Here is an 18,566-nt window from a genome sequence, read left to right as displayed (position 1 = left end):
ATTCCAGCAGTCTGTCCACATTGTCTACTCTCAAGGCTGCCTTCCATCCACACTTAATTAATTGCAGTTCATTTTCTATGAGGGCATCAAAAACCTGTTTTACATTTTCTGACCATTTATATTTAACATATCCTCCACCCTTCTCAACACTCCCTCTTTTTTCCTCCTTTCTTTTCCTCTCTCTCACTTCTTTCCATCATCACCCAAACCGGGACATGGTGGGATTTAACCCAGTCCCCTATTTCAATCCACCTAATTCTCCCTAATACGCAGTGGCGTATCCTGGAATCTCCACTGAGGCATGCAACTAGTAACCATGCAGTTAACACAATGTATTACGTAAATTTCAATTCTACTCACCCTAATTACATGTAGGTGAACTCCAGCCAAACAGTTTTACTGTAAGTTTCTGGATTGAATGTGCGTACACAATTCTTGTTTTCTGTTTTTAAATTTATGAGGGTCCGCCTCTGTGGTGTAGTGGTTAGTGTGATTAGCTGCCACCCCCGGAGGCCCGGGTTCGATTCCCGGCTCTGCCACGAAATTTGAAAAGTGGTACGAGGGCTGGAACGGGGTCCACTCAGCCTCGGGAGGTCAACTGAGTAGAGGTGGGTTCGATTCCCACCTCAGCCATCCACGAAGTGGTTTTCCGTGGTTTCCCACTTCTCCTCCAGGCAAATGCCGGGATGGTACCTAACTTCAGGCCACGGCCACTTCCTTCCCTCTTCCTTGTCTATCCCTTCCAATCTTCCCATCCCCCGCAAGGCCCCTGTTCAGCATAGCAGGTGAGGCAGCCTGGGCGAGGTACTGGTCATCCTCCCCAGTTGTACCCCCAACCCAGAGTCTGAAGCTCCAGTACACTGCTCTTGAGGCGGTAGAGGAGGGATCCCTCGCTGAGTCCGAGGGAAAAGCCAACCCTGGAGGGTAAGCAGATTAAGAAGAAGAAGAAATTTACGAGGGAAGGTAGAGGTCTCCCGGCTTTAACTATTTGAATCTTTTCATCAAACGAACGCCCAGTAAATGGCTTTTCAAACTGATTTACAATTATATCCGTTTTAGATTCATCCATCGTTAATACCACATGTGCGCAAAATATAATAAAACACCGAAAACACAATGAATTAACTCACTAGTTAGCCACAACTCAAGCACTGGAGGTAAGTCACCCCAGTGGCATTGGTCAGTTTTGTCACGCTGGGTTCTCGCTGGGGGGTAATCTGTGGGTCCCGTTCGCTGTAAAGATGCCGACTTTCTCCAAGTTGCTAACAGATGGCAGAGGGTAGCACGGGTATGGAGTGACAAATTCTGACCAAGTTTCAATTGCAGCGACATCATTCGGAGGGTTTCAGAACTACGTCTGCCACCGAATGCAATTTTAAGATTGAATGCCTTACATCCTTAACTCCTCCATTCGCTGTCTCTTTCTTCCTAGTGTGGTGTAGACGGCGAGACTACACCAGCACCACACGTAGTCAAGCAACGGAACCAGTACAGTTGCGCGGACCTTTTGAACTTCTGAGAGATGAAATCGTTAATATTTGACTTGAAACAACCTAAAATAGTACACAGACAGTTCTTTGTGTTATCATAACGTATGCAATGAATGCCGCATTCAAGAAGAATACGCCCCTGCTAATACGTCTTCTGAGCAAATTACTAAATCTATAACAATTCCACCCTGCGATGTAATATACGTCAACTGCCATTTCCTATCCCCTTCCCACCAGCCATTCAAAATATAAAATTTGCCTGCTCCACATAATTCTAAGAGTTATAATCCATAACTATTTCTTTCTTTATCTTTGCTACATCTTCCTCCCCTCATCCCCATCTCATCCTTCTTGCTGAATGTTCGACAAAGATCACCTAGCCTAGCATTCCAATCACCAAATAGCACCATTCCATCTTCTTCATATTCCCCCACTATGACACTTGTTTCCAGTAAAAAATCCTCAAAAAAAATGTTCATTAGCATATGTGGAGCTCTTGGGGTGACAGTATAGCAAAACCAAGCATATCTTCTTTCCTCTCCCTTTCTTATTCCCCATATTATAAAAGACCCAAACCACCTCATCCATCTCATTCTCAATGCCTTCCATTAACTGATTAATCTCCTCCTTTATTAAAACAACAATACCCTCCCTCCCCCCCACCCCCAGCGACCCCCGCTTTGTCCGCTCTTTTCTTTTAGATTTGTATTTCACCACAAACACCCTTCACATTAACACATTCCCTATTTCTAACCATGTCTCTAGGAATGCCATTATATCAAAGCTTTCTATTAATTTTATTACTTCTTCATTACACATATTACTTAACAATCCTTACTTTTTGTGGATGATGTTATTCTCTATACAGTAATAAATAAGTTACAAAATTGTGAGCAACTGCAACGTGACCTCGAAAATGTTGTGAGTGGAGAGCAGGCAATGGTATGTTGATAAACGGGGTTAAAAGTCAAGTTGTGAGTTTCACAAATAGGAAAAGGCCTCTCAGTTTTAATTACTGCGTTGATGGGGTGAATGTTCCTTTTGGGGATCATTGTAGGTATCTATGTATTAATATAAGGAAAGATCTTCATTGGGGTAATCACATAAATGGGATTGTAAATAAAGGGTACAGATCTCTGCACATGGTTATGAGGGTGTTCAGGGGTTGTAGTAAGGATGTAAAGGAGAGGGCATATAAGTCTCTGGTAAGAACCCAACTAGAGTATGGTTCCAGTGTATGGGACCCTCACCAGGATTACCGGATTCAAGAACTGGAAAAAATCCAAAGAGAAGCAGCTCGATTTGTTCTGGGTGATTTCCGACAAAAGAGTAGCGTTACAAAAGTGTTGCAAAGTTTGGGCTGGGAAGAATTGAGAGAAAGAAGGAGAGCTGCTCGACTAAGTGGAATGTTGATATAGATGTTGATTCCCATAGGGAATTAGCCTACACAGTGGCCTCCACGATATGCGCTAGCCAGCGTCTTGGTAGGTGTGCTAGGTACCGACTGATGAGCCCAGCCTGGCACACGAAGGCGAGGCACTGGCAACCAGGAGTGGGTTAGCTGGAAGATTTGTAATGTCCAATAACGGACCATTTATATTGGTATTAAGTGGTATGTTCCGAGCTGTCAGCGGAAAGATGGCGTGAAATGACATTAGTAGACGAATAAGTTTGAGTGGCATTTATAAAAGTAGGAAAGATCACAATATGAAGATAAAGTTGGAATTCAAGAGGACAAACTGGGGCAAATATTAATTTATAGGAAGGGGAGTTAGGGATTGGAATAATTTACTAAGGGAGATGTTCAATAAATTTCCTATTTCTTTGAAATCATTTAGGAAAAGGCTAGGAAAGCAACAGATAGGGAATCTGCCACCTGGGCGACTGCCTTAATGCAGATCAGTATTGATTGATTGATTGATTGAGTGATATTTACAAATCCTGTCTTCCAGTCTAGTTATAACCTAGCCTCCCCTGCATCTCCATTTCCTCCCTTATTCTTACCCCCCCTCTGCCACATTACTTGATTTACTTCTCATTATTACGGCCCTCTCGGCAGCACGCCAGCCTCTCACCACTGGGTTCCGTGGTTCAAATCCCGGTCACTCCATGTGAGCTTTATGCTGGAAAAAGCGGAAGTGGTACAGATTTTTCTCCGGGTACTCCAGTTTTCCCTGTCATCTTTCATTCCAGCAACACTCTCTAATGTAATTTCATTTCACCTGTCGATAATTAATAATTGGCCCAGTGGAGTGCAACAGACTTCGGCAGCCGGCACAATTCGTATCCTCGCCACTAGATGGGTCTTCATTCATTGCATTCCTGATCCGGTCAAATGATTGGAAAGAGGTTGCGGATTTTCATTTTCATTATAGCCCTCTCACTTTCCACTTCTATTCCATCATTTTTGGAAATTTTGAGACGCTCTTTGCCCTCCTTATCCTCAACACCTTTAGTTTTCTTACCCCACAGGTCCCTTAAACTCATACATCTCCCTTTACTCAAGATCTTTCTTCCTTTTATATCTTCCTGCGAACCTGCACCTTTACCATGCACGTGCACAGTGAAGACTGGATTTGCAGATTCTTGAGTTTCTCCCTCCACAAACACCCGCTGAATCCTCGCTTCCATTCCTGGGCCACACTGGACACTGACCTCCGCCCTGCACTCGCCTCTCACCTCGTCACGCCCCTCCATTCACACTGCGGCCTGCCTGTCACCTTGCCTTGCCACCATGCACTCTTCCTGCGTGAGCTTCTCATCAATTCCTTGAAGCTTGGTCACTGTTCGTGTTCTCACCCATCTACCATTGGACACAACCAGCTGTTGGCCCCTGATATGTGCCCTCAGTCCTTGGTGCCTGGCTTTCATTATATGTCTCCTTAAAATTTTCAAAACCGGGCGAGTTGGCCGTGCGCGTAGAGGCGCGCGGCTGTGAGCTTGCATCCGGGAGATAGTAGGTTCGAATCCCACTATCGGCAGCCCTGAAGATGGTTTTCCGTGGTTTCCCATTTTCACACCAGGCAAATGCTGGGGCTGTACCTTAATTAAGGCCACGGCCGCTTCCTTCCAACTCCTAGGCCTTTCCTATCCCATCGTCGCCATAAGACCTATCTGTGTCGGTGCGACGTAAAGCCCCTAGCAAAAAAAAAATTTTCAAGCTCTTGCTACCTTCACTACCCACATACTTTCACACATACTTTCTCTCCTTGTAAATGCCCAGCATTTCTCACAACAATATCGGCCATTAAGGTAGATAATAACCTGACCTTAATTGCTCTGTGCCCTCTCACTTTGCCTACCTTTTCTACATCATCAATGTCAACTTCACTGAAGTTAATCTTCATTTTGTTCTGTATTACCTCCATCACTTTGTATACTGTGTGCACCTTATTTTCTTTCACACCCTCCTGGACACCATACATTTCCTCGAATGTTCCTGACTACTAATTGCTTCCTCTTTCTTCAATTTAACCACCTCCTCTTCCAAATTTTTTACTTTCTTCCTCAATAGCACAATAATTTCCTCATTACATCCCATTTTGGACACTGACTCACCCATTTTTTCCTGGATCCACCTCTTCATGTTTTCAAACTCTTTTGATTGATCCGAATCATTTCCCTAATCTGATCCAATTGGCACGCATCTTTCGCTACCTCCTTAATGGCTTCAATTTTTTTTATTTTTTTGCTAGTTGTTTTACGTCGCACCGGCACAGATAGGTCTTACGGCGACGATGGGACAGGAAAGGGCTAGGAGTGGGAAGGAAGCGGCCGTGGCCTTAATTAAGGTACAGCCCCAGCATTTGCCTGGTGTGAAAATGGGAAACCACGGAAAACCATTTTCAGGGCTGCCGACAGTGGGGTTCGAATCTACTATCTCCCGAATACTGGATACTGGCCGCACTTATGCGACTGCAGCTATCGAGCTCGGTACTTCAATGTTGTCCCAGCTGATATTTCCGCTTGAATTTGGGCCAGGATTCAATTCCATGCCCCCAATCATTAGTAACACTGCCACCACAGCTGCCACTAGAACCACCTCACTCATACTTCCCAGAACACCCTTATACTCCATTCTCTTTGTTGTTTTCCTCTTCCAACTCCACTGCCATCTTCCAATTGCAGCTAGATAACTGCCTGAAAATGAAAATAGGACACCAAAGAAAACTAGTCTCAGGAGAACAGACAGTGGGGTTCAAACTCACTCATCTGCCAAATGCACAGCCTGGCTCCATAGCTGTAGCATGTTAAAGTGCGCAGCCACACTGCTCGCTGTTTGTTCCTTTCCAATACTTGTAGAAATTTAAAGTTAACAATATTAAACTGAATGAGAGTAATTCATGAACTGAATGTGGACACTAATTTTGTATATCTTTCCCCCTCTTTCAGTATTATGCTGAATGTTACTTCATGTTCTGAACAGCTTATACACATCTGTGAATATTCTTTGTGTATCAGCGTGCTGATTAACAATCACCTTACCCTAGTCTGACGTTTCCAATCTTACTGCTATACTAGATTAGCGGTGATGGTGGTGATTATTGTTTTAAGGTATTAAAAAAATCATTAGTCCTATCCATCAGATTTTCCTTCCATTTCTATTCAGATTTACCCCTCATGCAAAAGGGTAATTACAGGACCACTAACATGCTTGCTATCTACTTAAGAGTTTATAGTTTTGTTACAAGGAGTGCCAAGTGTTGCTTGCCCTAAGGTACTATGATGTGGTACAGAAAGAAGAATACCTAAACTGGTGAATATGGGCACCCAAGTGGCATCAAATCACGAAGATCATGATAATCTAAATTATACTTTGAAAGTATAACCCTAGTAATGAGAATGAACACTACAACATGTTTGCAGATGACAGAGATAAGTTTTTTAATGTTCAACCTTATCTCTATGATCTCAGTTCAATACGGAAACAAGAAATATGAAGTTTATATCTTTGAATGTATGCAGATGACAGGCCGAAATGAGCTCCACACATCAACTCTACAAACTTCACTCAACTTAAAAATGTAAGTGTAATTTTTAAATTATGGTGCAATATAGTAATGGGTTACAGTATAGCCTATATTTCCTGGTGCATAGAAAAAAATGTTACTAATGTTGGCTAAAGGAATCATTAAATTATTGACAAAATAAAAATCATTTTCATGATGGCAATCTCTTACCTGTTATAGAATTTTCTCCTGGCAAAAGCAATATGAAAAGGGTGTTCGAAGGAAGAGTATCAAAATAAGGTTCTTCATCCACAATGGTCCCATCTTCCAGCTGAACAATAAGCTTATCTTCTAACCTCTGAAACATCAATATATGTTCAATACTCCCAATAACTAGAATGTTAAATACACTGACTGACAGAGCAAATGCAACACCAAGAAGGAGTGGTCAGAACTTTATGCCAATTGCAGGGTAGACTGACGTCACTGAGGTATGCTCATGATGTGAAATGAGCCGCTGTGCTGCGCACGTAGCGAACGATAAATGGGACACGGCGTTGGCGAATGGCCCACTTTGTACCGTGATTTCTCAGCCGACAGTCATTGTAGAACGTGTTGTCGTGTGCCACAGGACACGTGTATAGCTAAGAATGCCAGGCCACCATCAACGGAGGCATTTCCAGCAGACAGACGACTTTACGAGGGGTATGGTGATCGGGCTGAGAAGGGCAGGTTGGTCGCTTCGTCAAATCGCAGCCGATACCCATAGGGATGTGTCCACGGTGCAGCGCCTGTGGCGAAGATGGTTGGCGCAGGGACATGTGGCACGTGCGAGGGGTCCAGGCGCAGCCCGAGTGACGTCAGCACGCGAGGATCGGCGCATCCGCCGCCAAGCGGTGGCAGCCCCGCACGCCACGTCAACCGCCATTCTTCAGCATGTGCAAGACACCCTGGCTGTTCCAATATCGACCAGAACAATTTCCCGTCGATTGGTTGAAGGAGGCCTGCACTCCCGGCGTCCGCTCAGAAGACTACCATTGACTCCACAGCATAGACGTGCACGCCTGGCATGGCGCCGGGCTAGAGCGACTTGGATGAGGGAATGGTGGAACGTCGTGTTCTCCGATGAGTCACGCTTCTGTTCTGTCAGTGATAGTCACCGCAGACGAGTGTGGCGTCGGCGTGGAGAAAGGTCAAATCCGGCAGTAACTGTGGAGCGCCCTACCGCTAGACAACGCGGCATCATGGTTTGGGGCGCTATTGCGTATGATTCCACGTCACCTCTAGTGCGTATTCAAGGCACGTTAAATGCCCACCGCTACGTGCAGCATGTGCTGCGGCCGGTGGCACTCCCGTACCTTCAGGGGCTGCCCAATGCTCTGTTTCAGCAGGATAATGCCCGCCCACACACTGCTCGCATCTCCCAACAGGCTCTACGAGGCGTACAGATGCTTCCGTGGCCAGCGTACTCTCCGGATCTCTCACCAATCGAACACGTGTGGGATCTCATTGGACGCCGTTCGCAAACTCTGCCCCAGCCTCGTACGGACGACCAACTGTGGCAAATGGTTGACAGAGAATGGAGAACCATCCCTCAGGACACCATCCGCACTCTTATTGGCTCTGTACCTCGACGTGTTTCTGCGTGCATCGCCGCTCGCGGTGGTCCTACATCCTACGGAGTCGATGCCGTGCGCATTGTGTAACCTGCATATCGGTTTGAAATAAACATAAATTATTCGTCCGTGCTGTCTCTGTTTTTTCCCCAACTTTCATCTCTTTCGAACCACTCCTCCTTGGTGTTGCATTGTCACTGTCAGTCAGTGTAAATACATTCCAAGCAAAAGGAATTAAGTGAGTTTACAATTTTAAACAACAGAAAATCTTGTAACAATGGGATCTGCAGTTTTATGCTGTATATGAACCACATGGATATGACTTTTTACTTCGAAATTGCCCTAAACCATCATTCAGGATTTGAAATGAAACTGCTGACTGGAAAACCAGTGATGATATCACTCAGATATCACAGGTGATAGCAGCATTATTGTGTTAACTTAAATATTGAGCCAATTGGCATTATGATATTCAAACGATGGGGAGGGGCTGAGATGGCTTCTTGTTCATAATTTGAAAATGATTTAAATCAGAAAAAGACAGTTTCAGGCAGTGTGATGTGTCAGAACAAAGAGTAATGCTGTCAGTTTTTGTGATGTCAGGTGAGAGCTGAGTAATGTAATGTTGCTAGATAAACGGCGCTGTGAGTATGGAGCTGGAGGGGTCAGCAGTCAGCTGTAGAGCTCTCGAGAGGGTAGAGTTTTCTGCATATTTTATCTACAGTAAGATTAAGAATATTTGAATTCTGTTCTAAATCAAAGCGTGCTTGCAATCAGCTGATAGTGGGTTTGAACCCCACTGTCGGCAGCCCTGAACATGGTTTTCTGTGGTTTCCCACTTTTACTCTGGGCAAATGCTGCTTCCTTCCCACTCCTAGTCCTTTCCTATCCCATCATTGCCATAAGACCTACCTATGTCAGTGAGATGTAAAGCAAATAAAAAAAAATATCTCAGGACAGTCATCTCATCATATGGACACAAGCCAATTTTTGCGATTCCAGCTTTCTTTTGTTTTTGTGAAGTCAATATTGTGAATGGTACTGCAATGAACAGAAGCTACTTGACGAAATTGCTGCTAGAATGTATACTGCATCACAAAGGAGGGGTGTGGATAACCCCTGTAAGGACATACTGACATACATTTTGAAGTATAACTACGTACATCAAATGATTTTGGAGGGATGAATAATTTTGTTTCCAGAGCTAACCTCATTTAACCTCTTAGAGGTGGAATGTTTTAAAATATTTCGTATTTCACATCTAGGATTAAAAATATATACTGCCATCTGGAATTTTGTCTTCATATGTTAAATGCTTTCTGAGAAATGAGTATTTTTGTTTTTGCGTCCTAAGCCCCATTTAACGCACTGAGAGGTTAATCGTTTTTCACACCAGGCAAATGCTGGGGCTGTACTTTAATTAAGGCCACAGTCTCTTCCTTTCTGATCCTAGCTCCTTTCTATCCCATCGTTGCCATAAGTGTCAGTGCGACATAGAACAAATAGAAAAATAAATTTAAACCTTCTGTTATTTAACACATACGATCTCATTTGAAATAGCATGCTCATTTGTGATTTTATTTGAATCAGTTTTGGGTGTAAAATTCATGGCATTAAATCAACCATAGATGAAAATATCCCTCAATGATCGCAATTCTTCAGTGATGCCTAGGCCATCTATGACAGCCGATGGTGGAGCTGTTGAGGATTCAACCAGCCTTATGGCTGAAGACTGAACATTGCTCACTATTTACATTTGCAGCTCACAACACTAGGCAACAAGGTAACTCAGGGAAGTCCACTAGAGCACTACGAACCTCATGACCTGCATGTTCCCAACAGTAATTTATGAGGAGTGAAAAATCAAATAGGAATAACTGAAGTTTCAGTTTATTGCTTACCGAGCTCGATAGCTGCAGTCGCTTAAGTGCGGCCAGTATCCAGTAATCAGGAGATAGTGGGTTCGAACCCCACTGTCGGCGCCCTAAATATGGTTTTCCGTGGTTTCCCATTTTCACACCAGGCAAATGCTGGGGCTGTACCTTCATTAAGGCCACAGCCGCTTCCTTCCCATTCCTAGGCCTTTCCTATCCCATTGTCGCCATAAGACCTATCTGTGTCGGTGCGACGTAAAGCAAATAGCAAAAAAAAAAGTGTATTGCTTAGAAAACAAAAAAGTTTGAAAATATATATATTGTTTTACAATTTGCTTTACAATGCACTGACACAGATAGGTCTTATGAGGATGCTGGGATAGGAGAGGGCTAGGAGTGGGAAGGAAGTGAAAGTGGCCTTAATTAAGGTACAGCCCCAGCATTTTCCTGGTGTGAAAATGGGAAACCACAGAAAACCATTTTCAGAGCTGCCGACAGTGCGGTTGGAACCCATAATCTCTGGAATGCAAGCTGATAGCCACTTGCGTGGTTGAAAAAATATTAATTGATTTCTAATATACCTAACATGGGCGCACTTTCTTTGTGGTTGATGATGATGTTGGTGAGACAAATGACGAAAAAGATAGATTTAATGAACCTGAATTGTTGTACGTTGAGTGCTCAGCCCGGAAGCTGGTCTGAATCTCAACAGCTCCACTATCAGCCGCCTTAGGTGGCCTAGGCATTACTGAAGAGGGCGTACTAGGAAAATGAGGAATGAGGTAGTTTCCTACTGCTTTCCTCGCTGAGCCAGAAGTTGCTATTACATCTCAGTCTGTCAAGCCCACCAAAATGCCCGCACCAACCGATCCTATGAGCGACATTTTCACACTGTTCATGTAATGGACTGGCAGCATAAGCAATGGAATTACTACCATCACTCATACCTCGGTCACTTTCATGTTGTCAAAGCCAAGGATGAGACAGACAGAACAATGAAAGTAACAAATTTGTTCACACCAGAAGGCACAGTGCAGTGTAAACACTAGATCTTGCCAGCAAATGCATTTTATGAGCCTATGCATCTCAATTCATCAGCACAGTTTGTGCTTCATCACATACATCTGCATGGCAATTTCATAAATATTACTGCTCTGTTATTGTTAATGGCCTCTTCCAGCCTCACCTTGAATGATTTAACAACTTCCGTGATTATACTAGAGAGGGCAGCTCCCTCGATGTTGGACACGCATGGTCGTATCTTTTGATAACATAGATATAGATGTTGATTCCCATTGGGAATCTGAAATATTTGTCTCGAATGAGTAAATTTGTAATACCAATATAAATGGTCCGTTATTGGACATTATAAATTTTCCAGCTAACTCATTCCTGGTTGCCAGTGTTTCGCCCTCGTGTGCTAGGTTGGGCTCATCAGTTGGTACTTAGCACACCTACCAAGACGCTGGCTAGTGCATACCGTGGAGGCCACTGTGTAGGCTACTTGGAGTCACCGGCAGTGCCAATGCACTACATAGACTTTGTCTCTTTACCAAAAATTGATGCCTGCTTGGCCATCAGATGATATAGATGTTGATTCCCATTGGGAATCTGAAATATTTGTCCCGAATGAGTAAATTTATAATACCAACTGATGAGCCCAACCTAGCACACGAGGGCGAAACGCTGGCAACCAGGAATGAGTTAGCTGGAAAATTTATAATGTCCAATAAGGGACCATTTATGTTGGTATTGGTCGTATCTTTCCGACGAGGTGTGAATTTTATCTCTTTGACTCAAATCTTTTCTTTGGTTTTGAGAGAATATGAAATGGACCCCACACAGATCGGAGTTGCGTTTTTGACTTACAGAAAAGTCCTTAAACGATTGAAACTTAGCCTATACCACCATCCTTCTCTTTTCCTTGCTGGTTAATATACTTCAGGTATTCTTTCGTATTATTTGTTCGGCTATTCTTTCGTAATATTTGTTCTATTATTCTATTATTTATAGTTCACCTGCATACACCCCAGCGTCAGTGGGTAGGGTCTGATACATCCTACTCTGAAGAGTCTAGTGTCAGACCTAAGACGAAACGCTGGTTAATAGAGCAAACGCCGGAAAAGCCATCCATCTAATTTTTGATCTGATTTTTGATATGCTCTATTGGTGGAAAAGAATCTAATTCCCTCCATGGGAACTTAGAATTTCCATTTGGAATTGCTAGGCGGGCATTAATTCCATCGTGGAGTTTTATCTCCCGTATGCAGTTATCAGACTGTGCTTCATAAATAAGCTTCTGATAAGTTCACCTGCATACACCCCGCGTCAGTGGGTAGGGTCTGACACATCCCACTCTGAAGAGTCTAGTGTCAGACCTAAGACGAAACGCTGGTTAATAGAGCAAACGCCGGAAAAGCCATCCATTTAATTTTTGATCTGATTTTTGATATGCTCTATTGGTGGAAAAGAATCTAATTCCCTCCATGGGAACTTAGAATTTCCATTTGGAATTGCTAGGCGGGCATTAATTCCATCGTGGAGTTTTATCTCCCGTATGCAGTTATCAGACTGTGCTTCATAAATAAGCTTCTGATAAGTTCACCTGCATACACCCCAGCGTCAGTGGGTAGGGTCTGACACATCCCACTCTGAAGAGTCTAGTGTCAGACCTAAGACGAAACGCTGGTTAATAGAGCAAACGCCGGAAAAGCCATCCATCTAATTTTTGATCTGATTTTTGATATGCTCTATTGGTGGAAAAGAATCTAATTCCCTCCATGGGAACTTAGAATTTCCATTTGGAATTGCTAGGCGGGCATTAATTCCATCGTGGAGTTTTATCTCCCGTATGCAGTTATCAGACTGTGCTTCATAAATAAGCTTCTGATAAGTTCACCTGCATACACCCCAGCGTCAGTGGGTAGGGTCTGACACATCCCACTCTGAAGAGTCTAGTGTCAGACCTAAGACGAAACGCTGGTTAATAGAGCAAACGCCGGAAAAGCCATCCATCTAATTTTTGATCTGATTTTTGATATGCTCTATTGGTGGAAAAGAATCTAATTCCCTCCATGGGAACTTAGAATTTCCATTTGATTGATATGTGTCATTTGCTCCGCAGTATGAATGGACTGCATGTTTTTCTTGTGATTATGATATGTTGATGTTTGGGTCTCATATTACTTCTGTTCATGTGCACTGCATTTTTATGTAATTTGCCATCTGATGACTGCCCTTTGTGTCAGCGCGAGCTTCCACTCGTGTTGTACGAAGTATGAACCCTGATGGGTTTGTGCATGACTGTGGGATTTCTCTGATCCCACAGCTGAATTTGTTTGTCCTGTGCACGCAACTTCTGATATAAATGAGACCTCATTTGTGACCTTGGAGTCATGCTACATGAAATTGTGTTCATCGTTTAACTGACGCTGGTGGTCGTATTGCTTGCTGATCCCGGCTGTGCCTGAATGTGTGCGCGAATGTTAGTATGAGAGGGGTGTGAAAGAATGACGTATCAATCAGCTGAATTTACATTTTGATGTTGTTTCTGTATCTTATTCATGCATTTTCGTATGGTGCTATTTCTTTTGCCTTCGCACCTGCCTTGGCCGCTCGCTTACCTATAGGGCCGCCATGTTTTACGTTTCTTTCATTTAGGCTATGCGCATGTATGGGATTTTCCCCTTTGGTTATTAATATTATCTCCTTGGTCCGGAGTTATTTCTCTCATATCTTACATATTTTATTTTCTTTTTTCAACTTGGGGTTTTCTCCTTGATGCTGGGGAGTTAGGCGATCTGTGGTGATTGTTACTATGAGGGTGGTGTCGGAACGATGTTGTGTGAAAAATGAATTGAAATATATTTGTGGAAAGAACGATCCCTTTTGATCTGTGGCACCAATATTAATACTGGCACATTCAATATGGTATTGTACTTAACTGAGTGAGCTCGCCGAATGTCTTAATATTTTTTGGGGGGGTTTTGTAACTTCATGCTCACATAACAATGTTGTGCCATCAACTGGACCAGGACTGCTTATGTATGTACCCTTTCTTATCCTTTTAACTGATTATTTTCCTTTCCTCCTACCTTTATTTTATGATTTTAATAAACCCTTATTACATGGACTTGAATTTTATTACTTATAGAATTAGTCTCTTACTATTTTTCATTTGTAAAGAGGCTCTTTTTCCAGTTCAAGGCTGGTTTTTTTGCCTTTCCTAGTCGCGATCTACGCCTCAAATCTCTCATGGTACTTACTTGTACTGGGATTGTTTCTGCGATGGGAGGGGGTGTGGCTCACATCCAAATTTTTGAAGCCTACTGTACCAACAGAAAGGGTACATCCCATCCAGTAAGTGCCAAAAGGTGCTGCTAAATTGCTGACATAAAGGAGATTCTTCATTATCTGGCTCCTTGGTTGAATGGTCAGCATAGTGGCCTTCAGTTGAGAAGGCCCCAGATTTGATTCCCGGCCAGGCTGGGAATTTTAAGTGCGTCTTGTTAATTCTTCTAGCTTGAGAGCTGGGTGTTTGTGTTCATTGTAATACACATTTTCATTTACATCCAACACATCACGCTAGCAACCACCACAGAGACAAGCAATAGTGAACATCCATTCACTGTAAAACTGGGTTTAATCAACATTAGTGCTGATCCCAGATACAGTAATCGGGAATATGCAGTAGTAGTAGTAGTAGTAGTAGTAGTAGTAGTAGTAGTAGTAGTAGTAGTAGTAGTAGTACCTAGTAGTAGCAGTGGTAGGGGTGGTGGCAGTTCAGTGTAGTACTTATAAAATGACCGTTGTATATACAAATGGGACTGAATTTTAAAAAATTCTGATTTCTCAAGGATGCATACACCTGAGTGAAGTAGAAACTGATTATCCTAAATCAGGGATGGCGAACCTTTTCCAGCTAGTGTGCCATTTTAAGTCTGGTTTATTATTCTCAACTGTTGACTGTGCTACTTATTATTTTCCTTTAAGGAATGGCTACAACCACCCTCTCCCCACCCCCCCACTCCCACCCCCGCCTTCTTAATTCCCAATTACGTTTAATAATGCGTTGTTTATTTAATATATATCTTGTAAATACATTCGATTGCATGTTTCGTGGTTGTATTTTGCAAATACATAAAAAATACATTTTTAAGTATGTAAGTTTGGAGGATACTTAACATTACTTGTAAAAATATATATAAATATAATAAGCTCCCATTGTAACACACTTCGTCATTAAATATTATTAGATATAAGAATTAAAAATACTAATATTGCTAATGGACTTTAAGTGAAATATAGTTCTCACATTTAGCACCCATGTCATGTATATTAAGTTCGTAACTTCTTGTCTTCAATAACACACACGAAGCACTTAAGTCTGAACCAAGACGGCTTATGACTGTTGACTTCACAACGTTCATTGTAGAAAATAGATGTTCGTAGGCATATGATGACCCAAACAAAGTAAGTAATGCTGTAGCAAGTTTCTTCATCACTGAAAACGTTTTGAGAGGCTGTCCCAATGTTCACGTATTAAGTTATCTGGCTTCTGCAGAAAGTATTCACCATCAACAGCACAGTCTATTTTCACTCATGCTTCACCAAGCTGTACGAATTTGTTCACCCATGTACTGCTTTCTTCACATTCAATCAATTCTAAATGGTCAGTAAAAAATTGAACTTAATGTCACTCGTTGGTACAATGTTGTGTTTTGTAATAAAGTGCAATGTCTTCTTCAACTCTCGAAACTGGGTAAAATCTCTTGGAAATTATTTGTTTTGAATTTTGTGAGACGTCCACACACTTCTTACAAATACTTTTTCTAACTTCAAAAGTTATTGATTTGCAAAATTTGACATCAGTTCAAGTTGTACTTTAACTGAAGTAAAGTACTTAAAATTCTTGGTTTCAACATCCACGACGAATACACGTTTTTTCTGGAATGATTTTATGATCTCAAACAATATATCTGTAGTGTGTCCCTTTCCTTGCAGTTCCTTATTCATATCATTGTACACTGCTGTAAAATCACGGAGAAACATTCATTCGCACAGCCAAATAGGGTCCATGAGTTCTGGGAATTCTTCGTGCTTTTCTATCATGAGGAAGCGAATTTCGTCCAAGAGCTCGACAAGCCTCTGTAGTACCGGTACTTGCACACGACTCAGCCAGCGAAAATTATTGTAGTGTTCCTTACAAGTACGCCACAGTGAGATTCCACTTCGTGTAACATTTTCAAGAACTAACGATTTTTAGAGCAGGTGCAGGTATGAAGTTCACAATTTTAGTTACCACCGAGAGTACTCTTTCAAATGACTGCATATCTTCTTTCGCACATACGGCTTCCTGGTATAACATAGGATGGAAATGTAAAATAGGCCACCATGAATAGCCACCATACTTGAGGCAAAATTCTGTAAATCAAACCCCATTTTTAATACAAGTTCTTGCTTCACATCCTTCATTATATCTTTACTATTGTCGTATTTCTTAAACTCAACAATTTAACTAATTCCTCCCTCATCACATTTCCACAAGGAAATCAGACGAAAAGAGCAATCGTTTCTTGTAAGGTAACATCCGTGCTTTCATGAAGACGTAGTGAATACATCTGGGAGTTATCCGAATCAGCTTTCAATTGCTCCGAAACATCTTCACTCATTCTTATTATTCTACCCCTGACAATATTTCGGCTGGCTGGCATTTCTTTAATTCTGTTAATTATTTGTTGTTTGTTAGGAAAGTCTTCAATGAATGTATCGGACGTCAATAAGAAAGTCTCTTTCAAGAACTCACCGTCAGAGATCGGTTTCCCATGCTCTAATATGCAGTCAGACAGATGGAAACAATCGCACTGATATTCCTTGGCCTGAAAGATAACATTTGTGTATTGTTCGATTTTCTGTGAAACGAGCTCTCTTCCTTCTTCATTTGGAATGGAACGAACATTTAAATTATTCGTCTCGAAATGGCACGTTAGGCCTACATTAAATGTGCGAGAGACAACGGTTTTCAAGCACAGGCAACACAAAGCTTTATTGCTTCTATCACTCTGAATTCCCTTGTCCACTGTTCCTGAAGAATCCGGTCACTACCTTTGTTAAGTTCCTGGTTTTTTCGGCACCGAAAACATGTTTGTGAGCTCTGTATACAAACGACATTCAATAAACAGTAACACACAACGAATAATCACGCACTACTGGCTACCGCACACGAGTCAAACTTCACTCACTGGCTGACTGACGACCAGGTATTCGATTATTTGTTACACGTGAAACACTATGACTGTACGATCCATGAGATATGTATAGTCTGTAGAACAAGACGTATATAACAACTTTTAATATGTTCATGTGGCGTGCCATCGAAATCGTGTTCGCGTGTCACCTAGTGACATGCGTGGCATAGGTTCGCCATCCCTGTCCTAAATCATTCATCTCCAACCAAGTATACTTCATAAGTAGACCGAAAATTGTAGGTTTTCCCACTGTGGATAATTTGAAGATGCAAGTAACTTCTCCTTCTCTTACTTATTGAAGAAAATACTATTTAAGACAGGATAGATACTTAGTATTTGCTAACTCTCATCCAATTTCCAAAATAAGTTGTTCAACTTTTCAGTTCTACAAAAAAATCATAAAATTAAAACACCTCCCATTGTTGGACTACAGTTATAACATAAATACAAAATTAAAAGCAGAAAATGTGTCACAGTACACACAATTCTTATTTTCTCAATGAGCTAAAAACCTTCAGTAATTACAAGTATAATTATTTAGTGTAATGTATAATGTAGTCAGGTTAATGAATCTCCATTACTGCTACTTGCACCGAGATCCTGTTTTTTTGCTTTGGTAATATTTAGTGATTTTCACAACCAATAATATGGGTCTTGCTTACAAGTGAACTATCAATACAATCATATCAAAACCAAAAATACCATTTCGCTGAGAGGACGAGGAGACCATAAAATAGTGATATACAAAAGATTTGCTGCCATTTCAAAATGGATGGTGTTGAAATCTTGATTCAAAATACATGTGAAATTGCAGCTACTGGACAACCCTTACATCTTTTGGCTGATGCAGCACTTAGAGGAGTAGAGTTGCAGTTGTGTTGTAGAGAGAGAGTGAACTGGCAGGCTACTGCACACCAAGGTCACTTTGTTCGGGAACGAATGTGAAACATAAATGAGGTGCGTTAATCGAATGATAAAAACACACATATTTTTGGCACCACACACTACGAATATGTATTTTAAGGCCACACTGTTCTTTGGTGTTTTCCTTATTTGTTTGAAGGCAATATTTTGCAGGCACTCTGAACTCAGGAGGTCTCTCCGCTATGCAATTGGTTGTGAACCATGAGTATTTAATCTGCCTTTGAAACTTGGGGAAGAAAATTGAAAAATGAATGAAAGATTACATTTTCAATATGCTGTTTCTCTGATAAACATCAAGCTGAAAGTCTTCACAAGCTTCACGACAAAAAAGCTTTCAATTGCCAGAAGAAAAACTTACCCAAGGGCTATATTTTTCCTGTAGTGCCAGGAGGAATCTGGAGAATTTCTATACTGTTGCCTGGAGCAATGTCTTCAAGACAGCTTTTATCACTATAAGTAGTCCAGG

The 18,566-nt window shown here is 41.9% G+C and overlaps 1 protein-coding gene across 5 annotated transcripts in view; it reads right to left on the bottom strand.

The window, feature by feature from the left end:
* The window catches only part of Drep4 (DNA fragmentation factor-related protein 4), a 247,298-nt gene that overhangs the window by 146,204 nt on the left and 82,528 nt on the right, over positions 1-18,566 (bottom strand). For all 5 annotated transcript variants that reach the window (XM_067140797.2, XM_067140794.2, XM_067140796.2 and 2 more), the window contains one exon: positions 6,671-6,797. In XM_067140797.2, the coding sequence (XP_066996898.2) occupies positions 6,671-6,797 (127 nt within the window). The remainder of the gene's footprint in view (positions 1-6,670; positions 6,798-18,566) is intronic.

This window comes from Anabrus simplex, chromosome 2 (assembly GCF_040414725.1).
Source record: "Anabrus simplex isolate iqAnaSimp1 chromosome 2, ASM4041472v1, whole genome shotgun sequence".
Taxonomy (NCBI): domain Eukaryota; kingdom Metazoa; phylum Arthropoda; class Insecta; order Orthoptera; family Tettigoniidae; genus Anabrus; species Anabrus simplex.
The sequence above is the reverse complement of the archived record's forward strand: the minus strand, read 5'-3'. Positions and strand labels throughout refer to the sequence as shown.